This window comes from Malaclemys terrapin, chromosome 9 (genome assembly GCF_027887155.1).
Source record: "Malaclemys terrapin pileata isolate rMalTer1 chromosome 9, rMalTer1.hap1, whole genome shotgun sequence".
Lineage (NCBI taxonomy): Eukaryota > Metazoa > Chordata > Testudines > Emydidae > Malaclemys > Malaclemys terrapin.
Genome location: NC_071513.1, coordinates 82,027,176 through 82,043,516, shown reverse-complemented (window position 1 = coordinate 82,043,516; position 16,341 = coordinate 82,027,176). Strand labels below are relative to the sequence as shown.

Here is a 16,341-nt window from a genome sequence, read left to right as displayed (position 1 = left end):
TAAATTCTGCCCCATATTTTTAAAGTAGCCCCATTCAATTCCTGGAACTGTTTATCACATTTATGTGGCATTGTTTTATAGCCATTGGCTGTGTTGCCTCTTTTTACAGCTTCAAGATCACATGGGCTTTCCTGGCTTTGCTGCTCTTTTCCTAGGCAGTCAATCTCTAAAAAAGACCACATTTCCCTGGCTGGCAAGTAAACAGTAGAACTGTGTGACAGCTTTAAATAAGAAAATATGCTCTTATTTCAAGTTTCTCACAGTTTTCTGACTGGTCTCAAGCAAAAGGAATCTCCAAGGAAAGTAAACATTTTGAAAAGCCATTTTCCTTTTATTGTGAGTACAGAAAAGTTATTTGCCATCCCTGTTTGATGTAAAATATCAGTTAAATGAATCTTTCATGCGGGCGGGGAGGAAGGGGAAGAGAAGAGGGGGAGGTCATTCAGATATTCATTTCTGCCTCCCTCAGTTCACCTTCTTTCTCCCAGCCTAACCAGTGCCCTCATCACCAATCCCACACAGCAAGGAGAAAGCGGTCTTCCCCATGCTTTCTGTTTCTCTAATGCAAGCAACATCTTCACAACACAAAAAGGCTGAGCTAGATTCTGGTGTCATTTACATTGCTGCACATTCACGGTGAATCCACTGAAGACAAAGAAGGTACTCAAATTTACACTGATGTGAATGAGATCAGAACCTAACCCAAACAAAATCATCATAGGCAAGAAGAGCTCAAGATAAAATTATGTTCTGAAAGTTTCCATATGGTTTCAGTAGCGCTATTGGCTTGTGTGTAGTTTCAGATGATTTTGTGGATCAATAGGATAGTTTTTGGTGGATATTTTGGACTATATGCTTCCTGATGCAGTCTTAGGAGATACATGGGAATCTGAACTATTTTGGTCCTATTTTTTCAGCTTGTGCATCAGTGTAAGCCTAAATGTTGAACCAAAAGTCAGCTTGCTAACTTGGGGGGGGGAGGCACTAGAGTTTAAAGGCCTGATCCTGCAGAATCTTACTCGAGCAAGACTCCCATTGGGGAAGTTTGGATCCTAATTTTGTGGCTCAAGCCCATCTTTAAGGAACAGCCACACACACACACAAAGTTTGACCTGTCCATATTTGCAGGGCTTAATCGCGCACACATGCGCATGCCTTGGTAACAAAATCTCCCCACTTTAACACCAAGATCAATGAACTGTAGAGGATTAAAGCAGATTCTTTCCAAGGATAAATCAACTGTAGAATGTAAAGACCCTTTTACAAGATAAAAGAATAAACTCAACCACCTAACATTCATTTTCAAGCAGTAGACATTTAACAGTCTCAAAATTGTAATATCAGTTAATGCAGGATATGCACTTGACATTTTGAGATAAACACAGCTATCACTCTGCTTACCACAAAATAGGCAATAAATTCAGACCTATTAGATGTTTTTAGACACATTACTAAAAACATCTGTTTTGTATTGGTTATTTCCACAATTCACTATAATGTTTCATTGCTCACTATAAAAGTTCCTCTCTCTCTTAGGCTGCAGAAACTAACTTTTTATCAAGTAATTATAAATTGTATTTTCCTTCAGCTGTGCAGATTCCTCATCTCAGCTCAGGGAGCTCAGTCCTTTCCTTATCTGTATGCACTAGAGTAAGTATGATTAGAGGGGAAAAGAAAACAATGGGAGAAGGGGAGGAAACATCAAGGATTCCCATTGTGGGAGTTGGATCATGCCCTAAGGAAGCTTGGGTTTTTAAATCAGAAACTATGGGCAGGTCTTCACTACGGGGGGGGGGGGTGTCGATTTAAGATACGCAAATTCAGCTACGCGAATAGCATAGCTGAATTCGACGTATTGCAGCCGACTTACTCCGCTGTAGGGATGGCGGCAAAATCGACCTCTGCGGCTTCCCGTCGATGGCTCTTACTCCACCAGTGGAGGTGGGAGTAAGAGCATCGATTCGGGGATTGATTGTCGCGTCCCAACGGGACCCGATAAATCGATTCGGGGATCGATTGTCGCGTCCCAACGGGACCCGATAAATCGATCCCCGAGAGGTCGATTTCTACCCGCCGATTCAGGCGGGTAGTGTAGACCTAGCCTATTAAAGTCTTCACTCATTTTTCTTCTAGGTTTTAGGCAGTTGTTACCCAGAGACCCATTGCCAGAGAAAAGTGTAGGAAAGAACCTCAGAATTTCACCCTTTTCCTCTGCCCTCCCCCCCCACCATGCCAATCCTTTCCCGATAGAAGTCCATGGGAGTTTTGCCATGAACTTCAGCAGGATAAGATCCCAAGATCTTGTCTACACAGAGTTCCCCTGATTTAACCTAACCAGTTTAGCAATCTGTTTAGTTAAATCCATGCAACTTGCACAGACACTCAAATCAGTTTTAGAGCACCTTGTATCCAGTTAGCTTAAATTTGTAAGGAATGGATATACAGTGTAAGTCAATACAAGGAAATCTTAAAACCAGTTTAAGTGTCCAACAAGGGGGTTTAAGAAAAGAATGATTTAATTAAAAAAGTACAACTTGCATACAAGACAAGGCCTGAGTTTTGCTGTTTAGTTTAAACTGCAAACTAACTTTAATCAAGTAATCCAACAACATGAATGCTAATTAGCTAGGAGAACTAGATGGAAATGGCCCTATAGAAGAATGCAAGGGAGACATCTGTGATGGTAATGTCAAAGAGTTTTCTGTCCTCTGTGCAGGTCTATTTCTATACAAATCAGAGCCTTAGATTGTAAGATTGTACCCTCATGTTCTCCAAAAAGTTAATTTCACCCCTATGTAGAAGAGCAGCGTAAGGCCTTTTGTGGCATTTATAAGTCATAAGGTATAAATCTGGTGTAAATGGAGATTGTGTGGTACAAAGGGCTTTCAGAGAGATTTGCACTTGGAATTAATTTCACCCATGAAGACTGAAAACTGAACAATCTACATGTGGACAGGCGGCCCCAGGTGGCAGAAACAGTTCTGACTTAGCCCCGCCTCAGGGCCCAGGGTAAGGACAGATGACTGCCTGATACCTGCTGCTGCTCTTCAGTGTACAGGAAAGTTACCAAGGGACCCATGGGGGAATGGAGCTTGGATAGGTTTTGCACAGCATGTCCAAGCGCAGTATACGTAGGCACAAGCAGAAGGGGGAGCACTAAGCAGGCCAGTGCCATCTCATTGCGTTCCCCAGGAGCATGCCTGGTTGTGAGACACCTCAACACCACCTGCCTTTAGTGTAAAAAAGTCTTGTCTGTGCTTGCTGTGGATTAGCTCCTTGAAACACTAGCCTCCAGCAGCACAAGCACTGCCTTTCAGCTCCCGCAGGCCTCGCTCTCTCTGCGTAGATAGCAATCATCATACACCAATGCCTAAGTCCTCAGAGTGTCCCTGCTGTGTTCAGCCCCTTATCCTCTGAACACTCTCAGAATTACCAGGCCTGATGTTCCCAAAAGAACAGAACCCACCAGCTTCTAAGATTCAACTCAAGACCAGCACTTTGCATAACACCACATCACTTAGATATAGTTATAGTGAAAACAAGAATAAAGTTTATCAAAAATTAGAGATTCAGGTGATATCAACTAAGAATATTGGAAATAAATGGTTACATATAAAACAAAATCAGACAACACTCAACTAACGGGTTAAAACTTTTCACCTAAAGTTCTATCCAGCATTTTCATCCAAGACTGCTTGAGATCTCACTTTCATGAAACAAATTTACTGTCCATTTACTTTCTAGGTGAAAGATAGTAAGGTATCTTCTTTGTTCCCCAAATATAGCAAAGCAAACCTGTGATATGTACCTGAAGATATCCTTCCTCCCCCATTTTCTCTTCCTGTTATTTTTTCTTTGAAGTTCTCACAATACCTCATTTACATTCAGTTTAGACTGGTGATAGGAGACCCCTTGTCAAACATACAATACTTAGTTTACCTATAAACAGCCAGTTAGATAAACATTTGTCTGACAGCAAAGTTTTTTTCCCCCCTCTTTGCGGATGACGAGTCCCAAGAAAGACTAAAAACATAATGTTCATGGTATAAATGTAACTCCTCAAGCAACAACCGAACATGCATTTCATAATGGTATCAGTGACCAGTGTGACTTTTGAGACCCCCAAATGACACTCTTTGGTTAACTAGAATGACATGCCAAACCCAAAAGAGATCCCTGTAACCCCTTTGCACCTCCTTGCCAGCTGGCATTAAGAGGTTCTTGGGTCACTCATGCTTACCCAGTGCTAGACTTTAGCTAGAGTCTCTCCCAGATGCAAATGGATTCCAGGCAGATTCCGGAGTGCCATAAGATGGTACAGGAGCCTTACTGATTAATTTCAGTGAACAGTTAGATTGTTGATTTGATTTTTCACATTTTCTCTGGCTTGTGTTTGCAAAGTTGCACAGAATAATACTGTTGCCAAAAATCATATTAGCAAGTTTCCTTTCCTCCTTTGATCACTTTTCTATGGTTTTTCCATGTCCCAGTTTAGCACATCACTTCTGATTGTGTTGACTAGAGAATGTGAGACGAAGGATAAAATTGATCTTGAGAAAGTCACAGAATTCATGACTTTCTGGGACCTCCATGGACTTCCACAGCTGCAGCGACTGGTGCACCTCTCTTCCCTCCCCGAGCAGCAGCCCCCCCCCCCCCCCCCAGAGCAGCGGTGCCCCAGCCCTCGCCCCCCACCTCCCACTCCCAGAGCAGCTAAGATTTAGTTAGGGGTATTTTTCATAAAGTCACGGACAGGTCACAAGCCATGAATTTTTGTTTATTGCCCATGACCTGGCCATGACTTTTACAAAAAATACCCCTGACTAAACGTTAACCTTAAGCAGGATACCTGTTTAAGAACACATTATGTGAAATATGGAAACAGTCTCTTTATAATTTGGCCCATGAAGAACTGTAAAATGCACAGAGGCATGTTTCTTCCCTGGCTAGTCATGTAAGACATACCTCACCCCATCAGCCCTACCTGAATGATGAGACACTAAGGGCCTGATTCTGACATTTACAATGAGTCGTACCTTATTCCTTGGTTAGTCCTACTGAGGTCAATGGGACTATACTCATGGAGTTAGGAACTACTCAACATGAATAAGCATTCAATATCAGGCCCTCCACTTTCACCCAAAAGGTTGCACCATTGGACCAGCAAGCAAGACAACACACTCACTACAACATTAACAGGTCACAATAAATCCCTGTGTATTCAAAAAAAGACAATTATCTCAATTGGACTCCACTTGTGAGATATACACCTTTCAATCTGTTTCCCAGTTCCCTAGTGATAATATAATTAACCATAGCTCGGTCTGCACTGGTGGTGTGATATTAATAAGGCTAGCAACAAAAAGATTAAGCATACTGTTTAAATCAGTGTTAACTGATAGGTTTCTGATTCCAAGTCTAGATTGGTAGCACCATCTAGACTAGAGCACATAGTGGTCTACGGTAATTTTTCTCTTAAGTTTCTGTCCCTCTCCCCCCACTCCAATTCTCAGGGACAGTTCAACATATCCAGACAAAAAGGAATAATATTCTCTTCCCTTTTAATGTCAAATACTATTTTTAAGAGAATTGGTAATGTGTGTTTCTTCAGCAAGTGACTATCTAAAGTGAGGTACACACCTGCAATATATCCATTAAAAAGCATGCAATAAACAAATACAATAAAAGCTGCAAATTAGTGCACAAAAACAGTCAAATTTCATAATTCTATACATATGTCTATTTTAGACAGATGCTGCATTATGCATTCAGTAACAATTGGCTAGAATGTAGAGTGTCATACTCCTTGGAATCAACATTTTACTTACATGTTTTTCATAGTATTTTTCTTTTGTCCTCGTTTTGCCAAGGAAATTTAAGATCTGAATTTAGATGATCCCTTATGCAGAGTACATTTACTCTAGACAATGAACAACAAATGTATATGTAAGAGAGAGAGCACACGAACTGGCAGACAGATTTTAAAGGTACATATACTATGTAAATGAACTATAGATATGTTCGATCAAAGATATTTATAAATATTTGTATTTAGCTGTGACATTAAGTACGTTTCCCACACCAGAAAAGTTCTGTATAGCTCAAAAGTTTGTCTCTTTCACCAACAGAATTGGTCCAGTAAAAGATATTACCACATCCACCAAGTCTCTCTAACATCCTGGGATCAACATGGCTACAACACTGCAAAGATATGTTCTTTAAGACATTATGTATAATGTACATATAATCTATTTATAGCCATTTTGTTGTCATTCTTTGCTGCAAGAGTTTTATTGGGCCAGACCTCCCCTCATTTCAGCTGTTTCTTAGTAACTGTACTTGACTATGAAATAATCTGACAACGGGTATATGAAAGTACCTGTATATCATTCCTGTCCCAGCTTTGACAGTTTCATGTAAGGACACTCCATGCATATGCAAAAACTTCTCTAGTTGTTTCAGTTCTGCTGCTCCACTTAGCCTTCCAGCCCAGCATTTTGCTGGAAGGCAGACTTTAAGGGTGGCGCTTTGCCTTTTACCCCTCAATGGTGCTTCAATGGATTTCGGCACACTTGGCTTGTGGGGTGGGATTTCCGTGCAGGAAGGTCTGTACAAATGCATATTCCAAGATAAAAGCTGATCACAAGGATTCTCAAAGTCCAATGAAGCATTTGAGATTTAGATTCTTGGTAGTTTCTGCTTTTCTGGCTTCTCTATGTTCTTTTGGAATGCTAGTCTGTTGCCATTATATTTCTATTAGGAGATGCAGCTTTAACTTAGTTATGGTTGCCTAATAGAACCATGGGACTATAAAGTTTCCTCCCAGTCACTCCGTACCTTATATAGCCTAGCCAGAATCAGTGACCTTCCGCCCCTTCCCCCCCCCGTGTCAGTTGAAACCTCTCATGGTCAAGTACTCAAGAGGGACTGTATATTGCCACTGGGAGAAAAATGCCAACAGTTTCCCATGTCTTATATTTAGACAAAAAAAATATTTGTTCTGGATTCAATACAAGGCTGATAAATGCAAGTTCTCATGGGGTTTATTTAAGGCCTTGGGCAGGATACTTGAATGTTGTAATGTCCCTTAGTCAAATCATCAAGGCAATTTGGTTTCTCAGAGTACATTACATAAATCAGGTGTGTTGGGCTCTCAATTTCTTTTCCTATTATCAAAAGGTCCATTCAGGGTTCTTGACCATTATGAAAATGGCAGAACTGGGGAGGGGCCAAAGGGTCAGGAATGTCAGAAGCGGGAAGAGAAAAGTTCCTGTGAAAATGTGCACTATGAAATGTCAGCTTACCCCCAGCCAATTAGACCTGCTGCATATGGCACTGGGCATCCTGGACCCTCAGCGCGTACAGCAGCAGGCAGTGCTCCCTCCCCTATCTCTGCAAGCACAGGGCTGGGAGATAGTTAAGGAGCAACCGCTCCAGTTTCTTGCCAGTTCTGCAGCTCCGGCTGCAGGACCCCCACACAATCCTGTCTGGTCTACTTAGAATGTAAGTTCTTTGGGGCAGGGACTTATTTTGTTTGCGCAGTGCCTACTGCAAAGGGGGCTGGATCATAAATGGCGTCTCTAGGCCTTTGTAACACAAATAAATAACTTCTTGGGATTTTTAGAACCTAGTGTGCCTAAATCAAAAACTTTTCTATAATTGTAATCAATACAAATTCTCCATAAGATTGACACACACTTTTCTTTTTCTGGACACGGATAGAGGGTTAATTAACGTGCAACTGTGGCTGGGGGGCCGTCTAGGGTAGCACATGCCAGCTGAGAGTGGTCTTTTGCTGCTAGCCTGGTAGGAACTGGGAATGGTGCTGTAGCAGCATGCTCAGCAGCTGGGTGGCCTATTCACCAGCTGGCGGCTCTCTTGGGACTTATTTTGCCTGGAGCTTTGAATAGTACTGACAGGCTCCAGATGAGAATATTTGCATATGCGATTAAGTGCTTTGTCTGTTGGCATGTTGCTCTGCCTTTAGAGGAAGTAAACCAAGGGGTTGGCTGAGTGGTTTAAGCCTCAGATTTGATATGCCCAGATTCTTCGGAATCAGACTGAAATCCTGTCAGTATTAATTCAGCTCTTCATCCTTCTGAGGGAGAAGAGCAGAGTACCATGCAGTTTTTCTGTAGACTATGTAGATAGCAGGCTTTACAGGAGGGTCTGTAAAAACAAGGCCCCATGTGTTCCGTATGAACCCTAAAGATTCCATAGTGCTTCAACAAGATTAGGGGGGTTGTCCCTGCATTCTTAGCCAAAATTTCCCTTTCCCCTGCATTTTTGCGTAGCATACAATCAGGGCCGGCTCCAAGTTTTTTGCCGCCCCAAGCAAAAAAATTTCCTGTGCCCCCCTGGCCCCACCCCATCTCCACCCCCTGCCTCCTCCCTGGGCGTGCCACATTTCCCCTCCCACCCCTCCCTCCCAGGCTTGCCGCAAAACAGCTGATTCACACGGCAAGCCTTTGCCCCCCCTCCCAGAAGCGGAGTGGCTGCGCACTCGGGGGAGCAAGCGGCGGTGGAGCGGAGGTGAGCTGGGGGGGGGAGGGAGGGAGTGGTTCCTCTGCCCCTCCCCTCCAGGTTACTTCCTGCGGCTCTCCCCGCGCCCCCCACTGCCACAGCTCACCTCTGCTCAGGGCCGCCTCCCGGCTTTTTGCGCCCCAAGCAAAAAAAAGGAGCCGGAGTGCTGCCCCTTGGAAAGTGCCGCCCCAAGCACGTGCTTGGAGCACTGGTGCCTAGAGCCGGCCCTGCATGCAATGCATCAATTGTCAGTCTTACTGCCTTCCTTCACCCTCTAGCCTAGACAGTGTTTCAGAGGAGGTATATACACACAAACACACGAGTTGCCTTTAAATCCCCCCATACACACTCCCCCAAAAAAATCAACACTTGTCAAATGAATCGGCAGATAATTCTCTAGTCTTAAAACTAGAGAATTGTTGGTATTTCAGACCCCACTGTGTGCCAAAGATAGATAAATGTTAGCTTTTTAATGGTACCCACAGTGTGTAATTTGTAATGTGATTAAGATATTTTATATTTATAGAGCACCTGAATTATTTTATCAAGAGAATTAATAGAGATCCCAGATTAGCCACCCAAGCCAAACAAACAGCTCAATGAGCATGAATCAATATAATGCAAGAAGGAATACCTTTACTTTGTCATCTCACAGAATCCCAGTTCTGCAGCCCTTTGTTACCACTCGCTTTCAATCACTAGTACAGAGTATGATTAGATCATCAAAAGATTAATGTGCCATGGATTCAGCTAATCCTCAAATCCTTCAAAGCAGATAAACAGACTGATCTCAGAAGAGAACATATTTGAAAAGATTGTAATTCAATGCCACAGAGGGTGATTTTTGCATGGAAATTTGGATGACTCCAATTATTCTGGCTCTGCAAATTGTGGGTGACCAAAGACCTAAGGAATTCGGATGACCTTGTCAGCACCAGTTGCTGTAATGGTTCATCAATGTCTTATATTCGGATTCAGTCAATTCTATGTTATCTTCTAAAAATAGTTTAGGACCTTATAAGATCTGCATATAAAAACTGGTTCAGATTCAAGTAACAGTAAGTTCTGTTTACTGCTCTCTGAACGGCACTAAAACACATGGAGCTTCAGGGAACAGGTTATTAACATTGGCATTGGAGATTGTTTCCAACAAGTTGCATCCATGTGCCAATCTGATCCTTTTGTACTCTCTGAAATTAGATTTCACAGCAGTTAAAATGATCATGATCTAGGGAAGTCACTGGCATGGTTTCTAAATAGGTCATTTACCAATCTGCCTTATTTTTACTACCACTCAGGTAACGTAAAAAATATACAAAATATTTTCATGGCAAGGCAGTGTAACAGCATAATGTAACTGGTTATCCTGGATAGAAATAGCAGAGACTTATCATGGAGCTGTATATTGGATAGCTTTCAGAGTTCAGTTTAAAGAAAAGGAGGCTGAAAATTTGGAAGTCCAGTTCATATCCAGTTTACAAACAAATTGCTTCTATAAAGAAGACACCTGGGTTAGAACCAAACCCCACATCCAGACACTACCAGACTTTGGGGGAAGGGAGGTTCAGAATCCAAAACCGGACCCAAATTAGAGTTTTACCATTGGCATGTCTCTCTGCATTGACCAAATCAAAATGCTACATCGGAACGTCCCTGGGCGAGACAAACATGGTTCTACATCTGATCTTTCACTATCAGACCCTACCTCTACAAGGACTCAAACAAAACTCCTTGGTCTAAACCAGGGATCGGCAACCTTTGGCACACGGCTCGCTTGGGTAAGTGCCGTGGCAGGCCGGGCCAGTTTGTTTGCCTACCGCATCCATAGGTTTGGTTCACTGCTCCAGGGCAATGGGGACTGCGGGAAGCGGTGCGGGCCGAGGTATGTGCTGGCCGCCGCTTCCCGCAGCCCCCATTGGCTTGGAGCAGCAAACCACAGCCCGTGGGACCTGCGATCGGCCAAACCTGCGGACGCGGCAGGTAAACAAACCAGCCCGGTCCACCAGGACGCTTACCCTGACGGGCCGCGGGCCAAAGGTTGCCGACCCCTGGTCTAAACCCACATTTTTGGTGGGCTGGAAATGCAAATACAAGTAATACATCTTGGCCTCAACTCAAGTGAGTGTTCCTTGCTTTGACTCACTGGGAATCACTAGCAATCAACGCCAATGTAGTTTAAATATTTTCAAGCTGCATTATACATTTTAATACACAAGCATGCTCAATAGGTTGCCAAAAGAAAACACTTCCCTTGGTTTTCAACTCTTTCTGGCCCCAAATATCTCCATCTTCTGGGTTATTTCACTATAGTGTAAAACTTATGATTTTGTCTACACACTTTCCTGCAGCTTAATTCTGATAAACTCACCCTTGCTCAGCCATGCCTCCCTTCATCCAAACATATCCTTAACACCTCAAAAAGATCTTCTGTTCCCTGGTTACCACATCCTGGAGGGCTTGATTGTATTTTCCTTAACATTGCATCCTGCATGCAGCTTTACTCCAGTGGTAAGTAAATATTACTACTGGTTCTTCATGAGTTTTAAAATATGAGACTATTGTATTTTTAGAAGTATATGTAAAGACTTTACTACATTAACATTAGCAACTCAAGAGCTACAAATAATTGCATCCTTCATAGTGTTCTGTTAACACAACATTCAGTGTTTAAACCAGATTGCCTACTTATGTGAAACTCATGGTCAAGCTACCTAATGTGTTTTTCACTCCACATTTATTTGACAACTAAATTTAGCCACCGGGATAACATTTTACTTATTGGATGTGGTCAGCTATTCATTTCTTAGCAATAGTGTATGCAAAACCTCTCATTTCTGTACTAACTTGCACACATTTTCCTTTTAGCTACTTTCTATTTTCAACCTTTTTTCCTCCCGATGAAATCTTACTGATTCTAGTGTCTGTGGAAAGATCTCACGTTCACGTCAGTCACTTTAGACACTTTGCTTTGAGATAGGATGATTTTGCCTGGCAATGGGTTAGAAGCCTGGTTGTCTGCTAAACGTATTAGAGCTGGGCAGGGCAAAACACCACACACACCCGACACTCCAACAGTCATGGATTCAGAGATGGACTAGATAAAAATGCTTGTTAAATTCTTTCCTTCTGCCACCTACTGAAGTAAGTAGGGTTATCAAGTAAGATCCCACTCAATATGGATAGGGGTGGCAGAACCTAGCCTACTGATTGTATCATTTTCTGACAGCTGGGCTGAAACATTAATAACCAATTTATATAAAAGCCCTACCTAATTAAGACTCAGAGATTCAATATTAGAGACCCATAAAACTAAGCCGGGTCTTATTTGCACTGGTGAGGCCCCTTTACATTTAGAATTAATGAAAATCAGGCTCCCCTATGCTTTGAGATTTTACAAGGGCTTAGATTAGAAGCAATTTACTGAATAAATTGAAAATGTTCTCTTCTTTCCCAGAAGTGGTTTGCTTTCAAGCTGGCATTCATACACTCCCTCACAATTTAGGGAAAACTCACAACAAGGGTTTGCAATTGCTTTCATTCAATATTCTCAGGTCGCCTCCATAATCCTTGCACATTTGCAGTATATTGTGCACTAAACTCAATTGAAATCGGTCACATTGACAAGTTAGCCGATGAGATACAAGTCTGAGGATTCAGCAACTTTGTGACATTCAAGTGACTAATAATCAATTGCCTATAATTGTCACTTTTGTAGTTTGCATGTAACAGTACCCCCCTGCCACCAGCCCCACTGTAAAGTGGTTAGGAAATGGTCTAACAACCAAGCAGGTATAAAACACAGAGCCTTATGGGTTTGTTTGTTGTTGTTTTTTTTGGGGGGGGGGGGGGGGGGGTGGGATAGGGGTTGTGGGTGGAAACACTTATTTGAAATGTCTTTTGAAGAAGAATAAGTTTAGCTTTCTTACCTGTGAGGCATTCCGGTGGTGTACGCGATCGTATGCTCATATGATAAGTTACATATTTTCAGATACCAGTTCATCTCCAGTTCTCGCATGAGTGCCAGTCTCCAGCCCCTTTGCTGTGTCTGACCTGTGGTGTTGATTCTATTGTCCTTGCTGCTTTCAGAGGAGCTCTTTGGGGCTTTTTCTCTACTCCCTAAAGAAAGGACAGAGTGTTTCCTTAACTTGGCTGTCTCATCAAGATTTTTACTTCCCACTGTCCCAGTGCGTGCTGCAAACATTTTTGTGTCTTGCCTGTCTGCAAAGGAACCACCTAGCACTAAGTCACTGTCTGCAAGTCATTTAAACTGATTTCAGCACGCACTTTCCTCCCTCTATAACCTTATCCTGGCCACAAAGCTGTAATTAGATATGTGTCTACAGGGCTTAGCCAGAAAGAATAGCTGTAACGTTTTCATAGGGAAAATCTGTAAACTTCCTACCTGTTGACATACTTGAACACACAAAATAGTAGTATCCCAGGTTTCATAATAAACAAATACCACTGGTAAACACACTATCATTTTACAAGAACAATTTTGTTTTATGTGGATACCCTTTTATGTATAGTTACAACTAAAGCAAACGATTTCACCTGCATATGTTTCACTGAATTGCTTTTTCATCATGTGTATTTGAAATTGAGATCCAGCTGAAAACAACTTTAGCAGTTTAGACCCCAACTATGCAAAGATTTAACATGTGCTTAACTTTATATAATGTGAATAGTCACACTGAAGTCAATGGGGAAAATTACAGTGTGTAAAGTTAATTGTGTGTATAAGTTTTCACAAGATTGGGCTTTAATTTTACGATTACTCCCTTTTAAATAAAGAGAAATCCTACTGAATGAAATTACTGAAAAAAGTAATCAGTCCTCTGGTTCCCCGGCTTCTTTCATATTGTAGCAATTTTTTCACATTCCACAGAAGAATTCTGAAGATTGAGACAAATAATTTAATACCTCTGGACATGATGATAGAAAGTTATGCTTGTTAATGGTTATTCTGATATCCAGAGATTATCAACTGGGCCTTAGGGCAAGTAAAAATATTGTAAATAAAAAGAATGGATCCCAAAGCTGGATCCGTTTCCTTCTCACTGTTAGGATATAAAAGATGGTAGAGAGATTTGAATGCAGTCTGCTTATTGCACATATCAGCTATGAAAGTGACATTTGGAACCCATGAAAATATCCCTGGGAAAAAAAAACAAACATTTTGGACAAATCATCCAGTTGTTCATTGGCTTTGAAGGTTGAAAAGTCTCCAGCTCTAGCACTAATCCCCACATTGGACCATATCATGTTATTCATTTTTAAGGCGAATACCTGAAGCTTTAACTGACAGAGGTTAACTACACTGGTAACCAGACCAGTCTTGTATAGACTAGGGTTGCCACTAGTGCAAACAGCTGATAAAATTGAATCAGCGGTAGTACCACTGGGAATTATTTGATAGAGTTCCCTAATGTGGACAGCCTGTCTTTGGGTCAGGATATTTCTTGGAAGTTTCAAGTTCGCTTAGATCCGGTTTCTGTAGAGGGGGCATTTAAAATTCTATTCACTGTCCCTGGACAGTCTTGACAAGAAGCAGATTATTTTTTCATCATGATCAAGTGAGTTTTCTATATGGGCCGATAAGCCTTCATGATACAGTTTTACAGTTACCACTGAGTAGTCCCCATCTTTCAGGTTTAATATTCTATAACCTGTTTGTAACTTTTGTAGTCTCCATTCATATATTGGGTCCCACAATCTTTTCTTACAAGATTAGGGCTTACTCAGGCAAGTAATTCATCTGCCTTGAAGAGGTCTACTTGCATGAGTGAGGATTCTTTGGGTGCATGTATATTTGGGGCTACTTTATGGGCCTTGTGACACAGACCTGCAATGATGTTGGTACAGAGCTTCTCTTCCCAGGGGAAGAACAAGGAGGCATTCTGGTCTGCTCTGCACTGCTTCTTAGGGTGCAGAGTGTCTCCTTCCATGCACACTAGTCCCTCTCTACAGGTTGTTTCTGGGGAAAAGGGCCATAATCCTACCCCTCCCCATCCACTATGGGGCACCCTGTGCCCTAACAGACCACACAGATAAGGCAGCTCCAGAGTGCCCTGAGTGAAGGAACATCAATTGTGCCTGGCCCTTATATGCTGAACTCTGGAGATCTGTCAGAGCTACCCGGGTACAGGAGGAATGCTGGGTGGGACTGTGCTTCCTGAAGCCCACTGATGAGGATGGGGACTGTGCCTTACTCCTCTGTGTGCTAGGTTACCTCTCAGTAAGGTAACCATAGATCCTGTTTTGTCCGGGGCCGTCCCTTTAAGCCCTGTCCTGGCTGTCCGTACTTTTTTGGCAAAAGGAGGCATTTGTCCCATTTGTTCTTGCCAACTTGATCAGTTGGCAAAAGCAAATAGGACAAATGCCCACTTTTGTCAAAAAATGGGGTGCAGAGGAACATGTGTGGGAGGGTGAGTGGTGATGCCAGCCCTATGCAAGGGGTGAGGGAAGACTGGGGTAGGGGTCAGGTATGGCTTGGGCGAGCAGCAACACCAGCCTCAGCCTGGTGCGGGGGCCAGGCCCACATGGGGAAGGGGGCTCAGGTTAGCCTCAAACCATGTCCCATTTTCCCTTTGGGAAACATGGTCAACCTCTCTCTCAGCTGGTGAAACAAGGGAGCAGCTTCAGGGTTTCCCTTCTTCTCTGCCCCCTTTGGGGTGGCTTGGGCATTATTCCTACTTAAAACTTGCTCCCCCCACCCCTATTTTTTGAGTGACAGCAAAGAGAAACAGAACTACACCTCTACCTCGATATAACGCTGTCCTCGGGAGCCAAAAAAATCTTACCGCGTTATAGGTGAAACCGCGTTATATTGAACTTGCTTTGATCCACCGGAGTGCGCAGCCCCGCCCCCCGGAGCACTGCTTTACCATGTTATATCAGAATTCGTGTTATATCGGGTCGCATTATATTGAGGTAGCAGTGTATAGTATACCCACCTACTCCTTCTGTCCCACCCCCACAATTCCTTCACCAATTGCTTCTGAGGTTTGTTGTTCTACCTGTTATTTTATTTTTCTGGTATTTGCAAAACAAACAGTTTTCACACAAATAAAAAAACATTTGGAATTTTGTTTAATAAATCAGGTCCATTCCTTTATGGAAAGAGGAATGATGAAACTAATAAGTCTCCTGAAAATTAGAGAGATTCTATAAAAATTACTCTAAAATTACCCTCCCAAATGTAACAGAAAATGATCTCCTTTCTATAGAAATTTTTAAACCATTTTTAAAAATATAAGAAAGTATTCTATCCCTATTATAGACTTTTACAGGATGTGTCATTAACTCTTACATAACTTCCCCACAAGGGTTAAGGCCAGAGCAAGAGCCCACTGAAATCAATGAGAGACTTTCCACTAACTTCCATGGGCTTTGGATCAGACCCCACATTTCTAAACTAAAGTATAAGTATACTCAAATTACAGATGTCCAGTTTCAAACCTTACAAACTTCTTTAGATTCCTTCATTGGAAAGCTGACTACTCACAGCTCGAACAAATTCTTGAGTATGTATTCAAAAGCAAGCTGGCATTTGGTTTCAGGTTTTCAGTTACATTAAACGGACACTACTTGTTCCTGAATGCAGTACAGACCTTAAAAAGGTAATGATCACACCAAAAATAAATGAAATAAATCAAAAGCACATGCTTGCAATTAGTTCCCCTCTAAATAGGGCATTGTTCGTTTTATAATAGACTTGTCAAAGTAGATGTTCCCTTAACTTGTCAGTTTAGCTAGGTAACATTATAGCACGTATAAATTGTCCAAGTGACAGTATCTTATTAGCCAGAGAAGGTA

General features: G+C 42.1%; 1 protein-coding gene across 2 annotated transcripts in view; it reads right to left on the bottom strand.

Annotated features, from left to right (window-relative positions):
- The window catches only part of KCNAB1 (potassium voltage-gated channel subfamily A regulatory beta subunit 1), a 257,521-nt gene extending 250,732 nt beyond the window's left edge, over positions 1-6,789 (bottom strand). Inside the window, exon 1 of one of the 2 annotated variants that reach the window (XM_054040307.1) lies at positions 6,380-6,789. In XM_054040307.1, coding sequence (XP_053896282.1) covers positions 6,380-6,621 — 242 coding nt within the window. In that variant the 5' untranslated portion in view covers positions 6,622-6,789. Of the gene's footprint in view, positions 1-5,828; positions 5,855-6,379 lie in introns of those variants that run through there. The other variant, XM_054040309.1, reaches the window with a different exon arrangement.
- Positions 6,790-16,341: the final 9,552 nt, after the last annotated feature.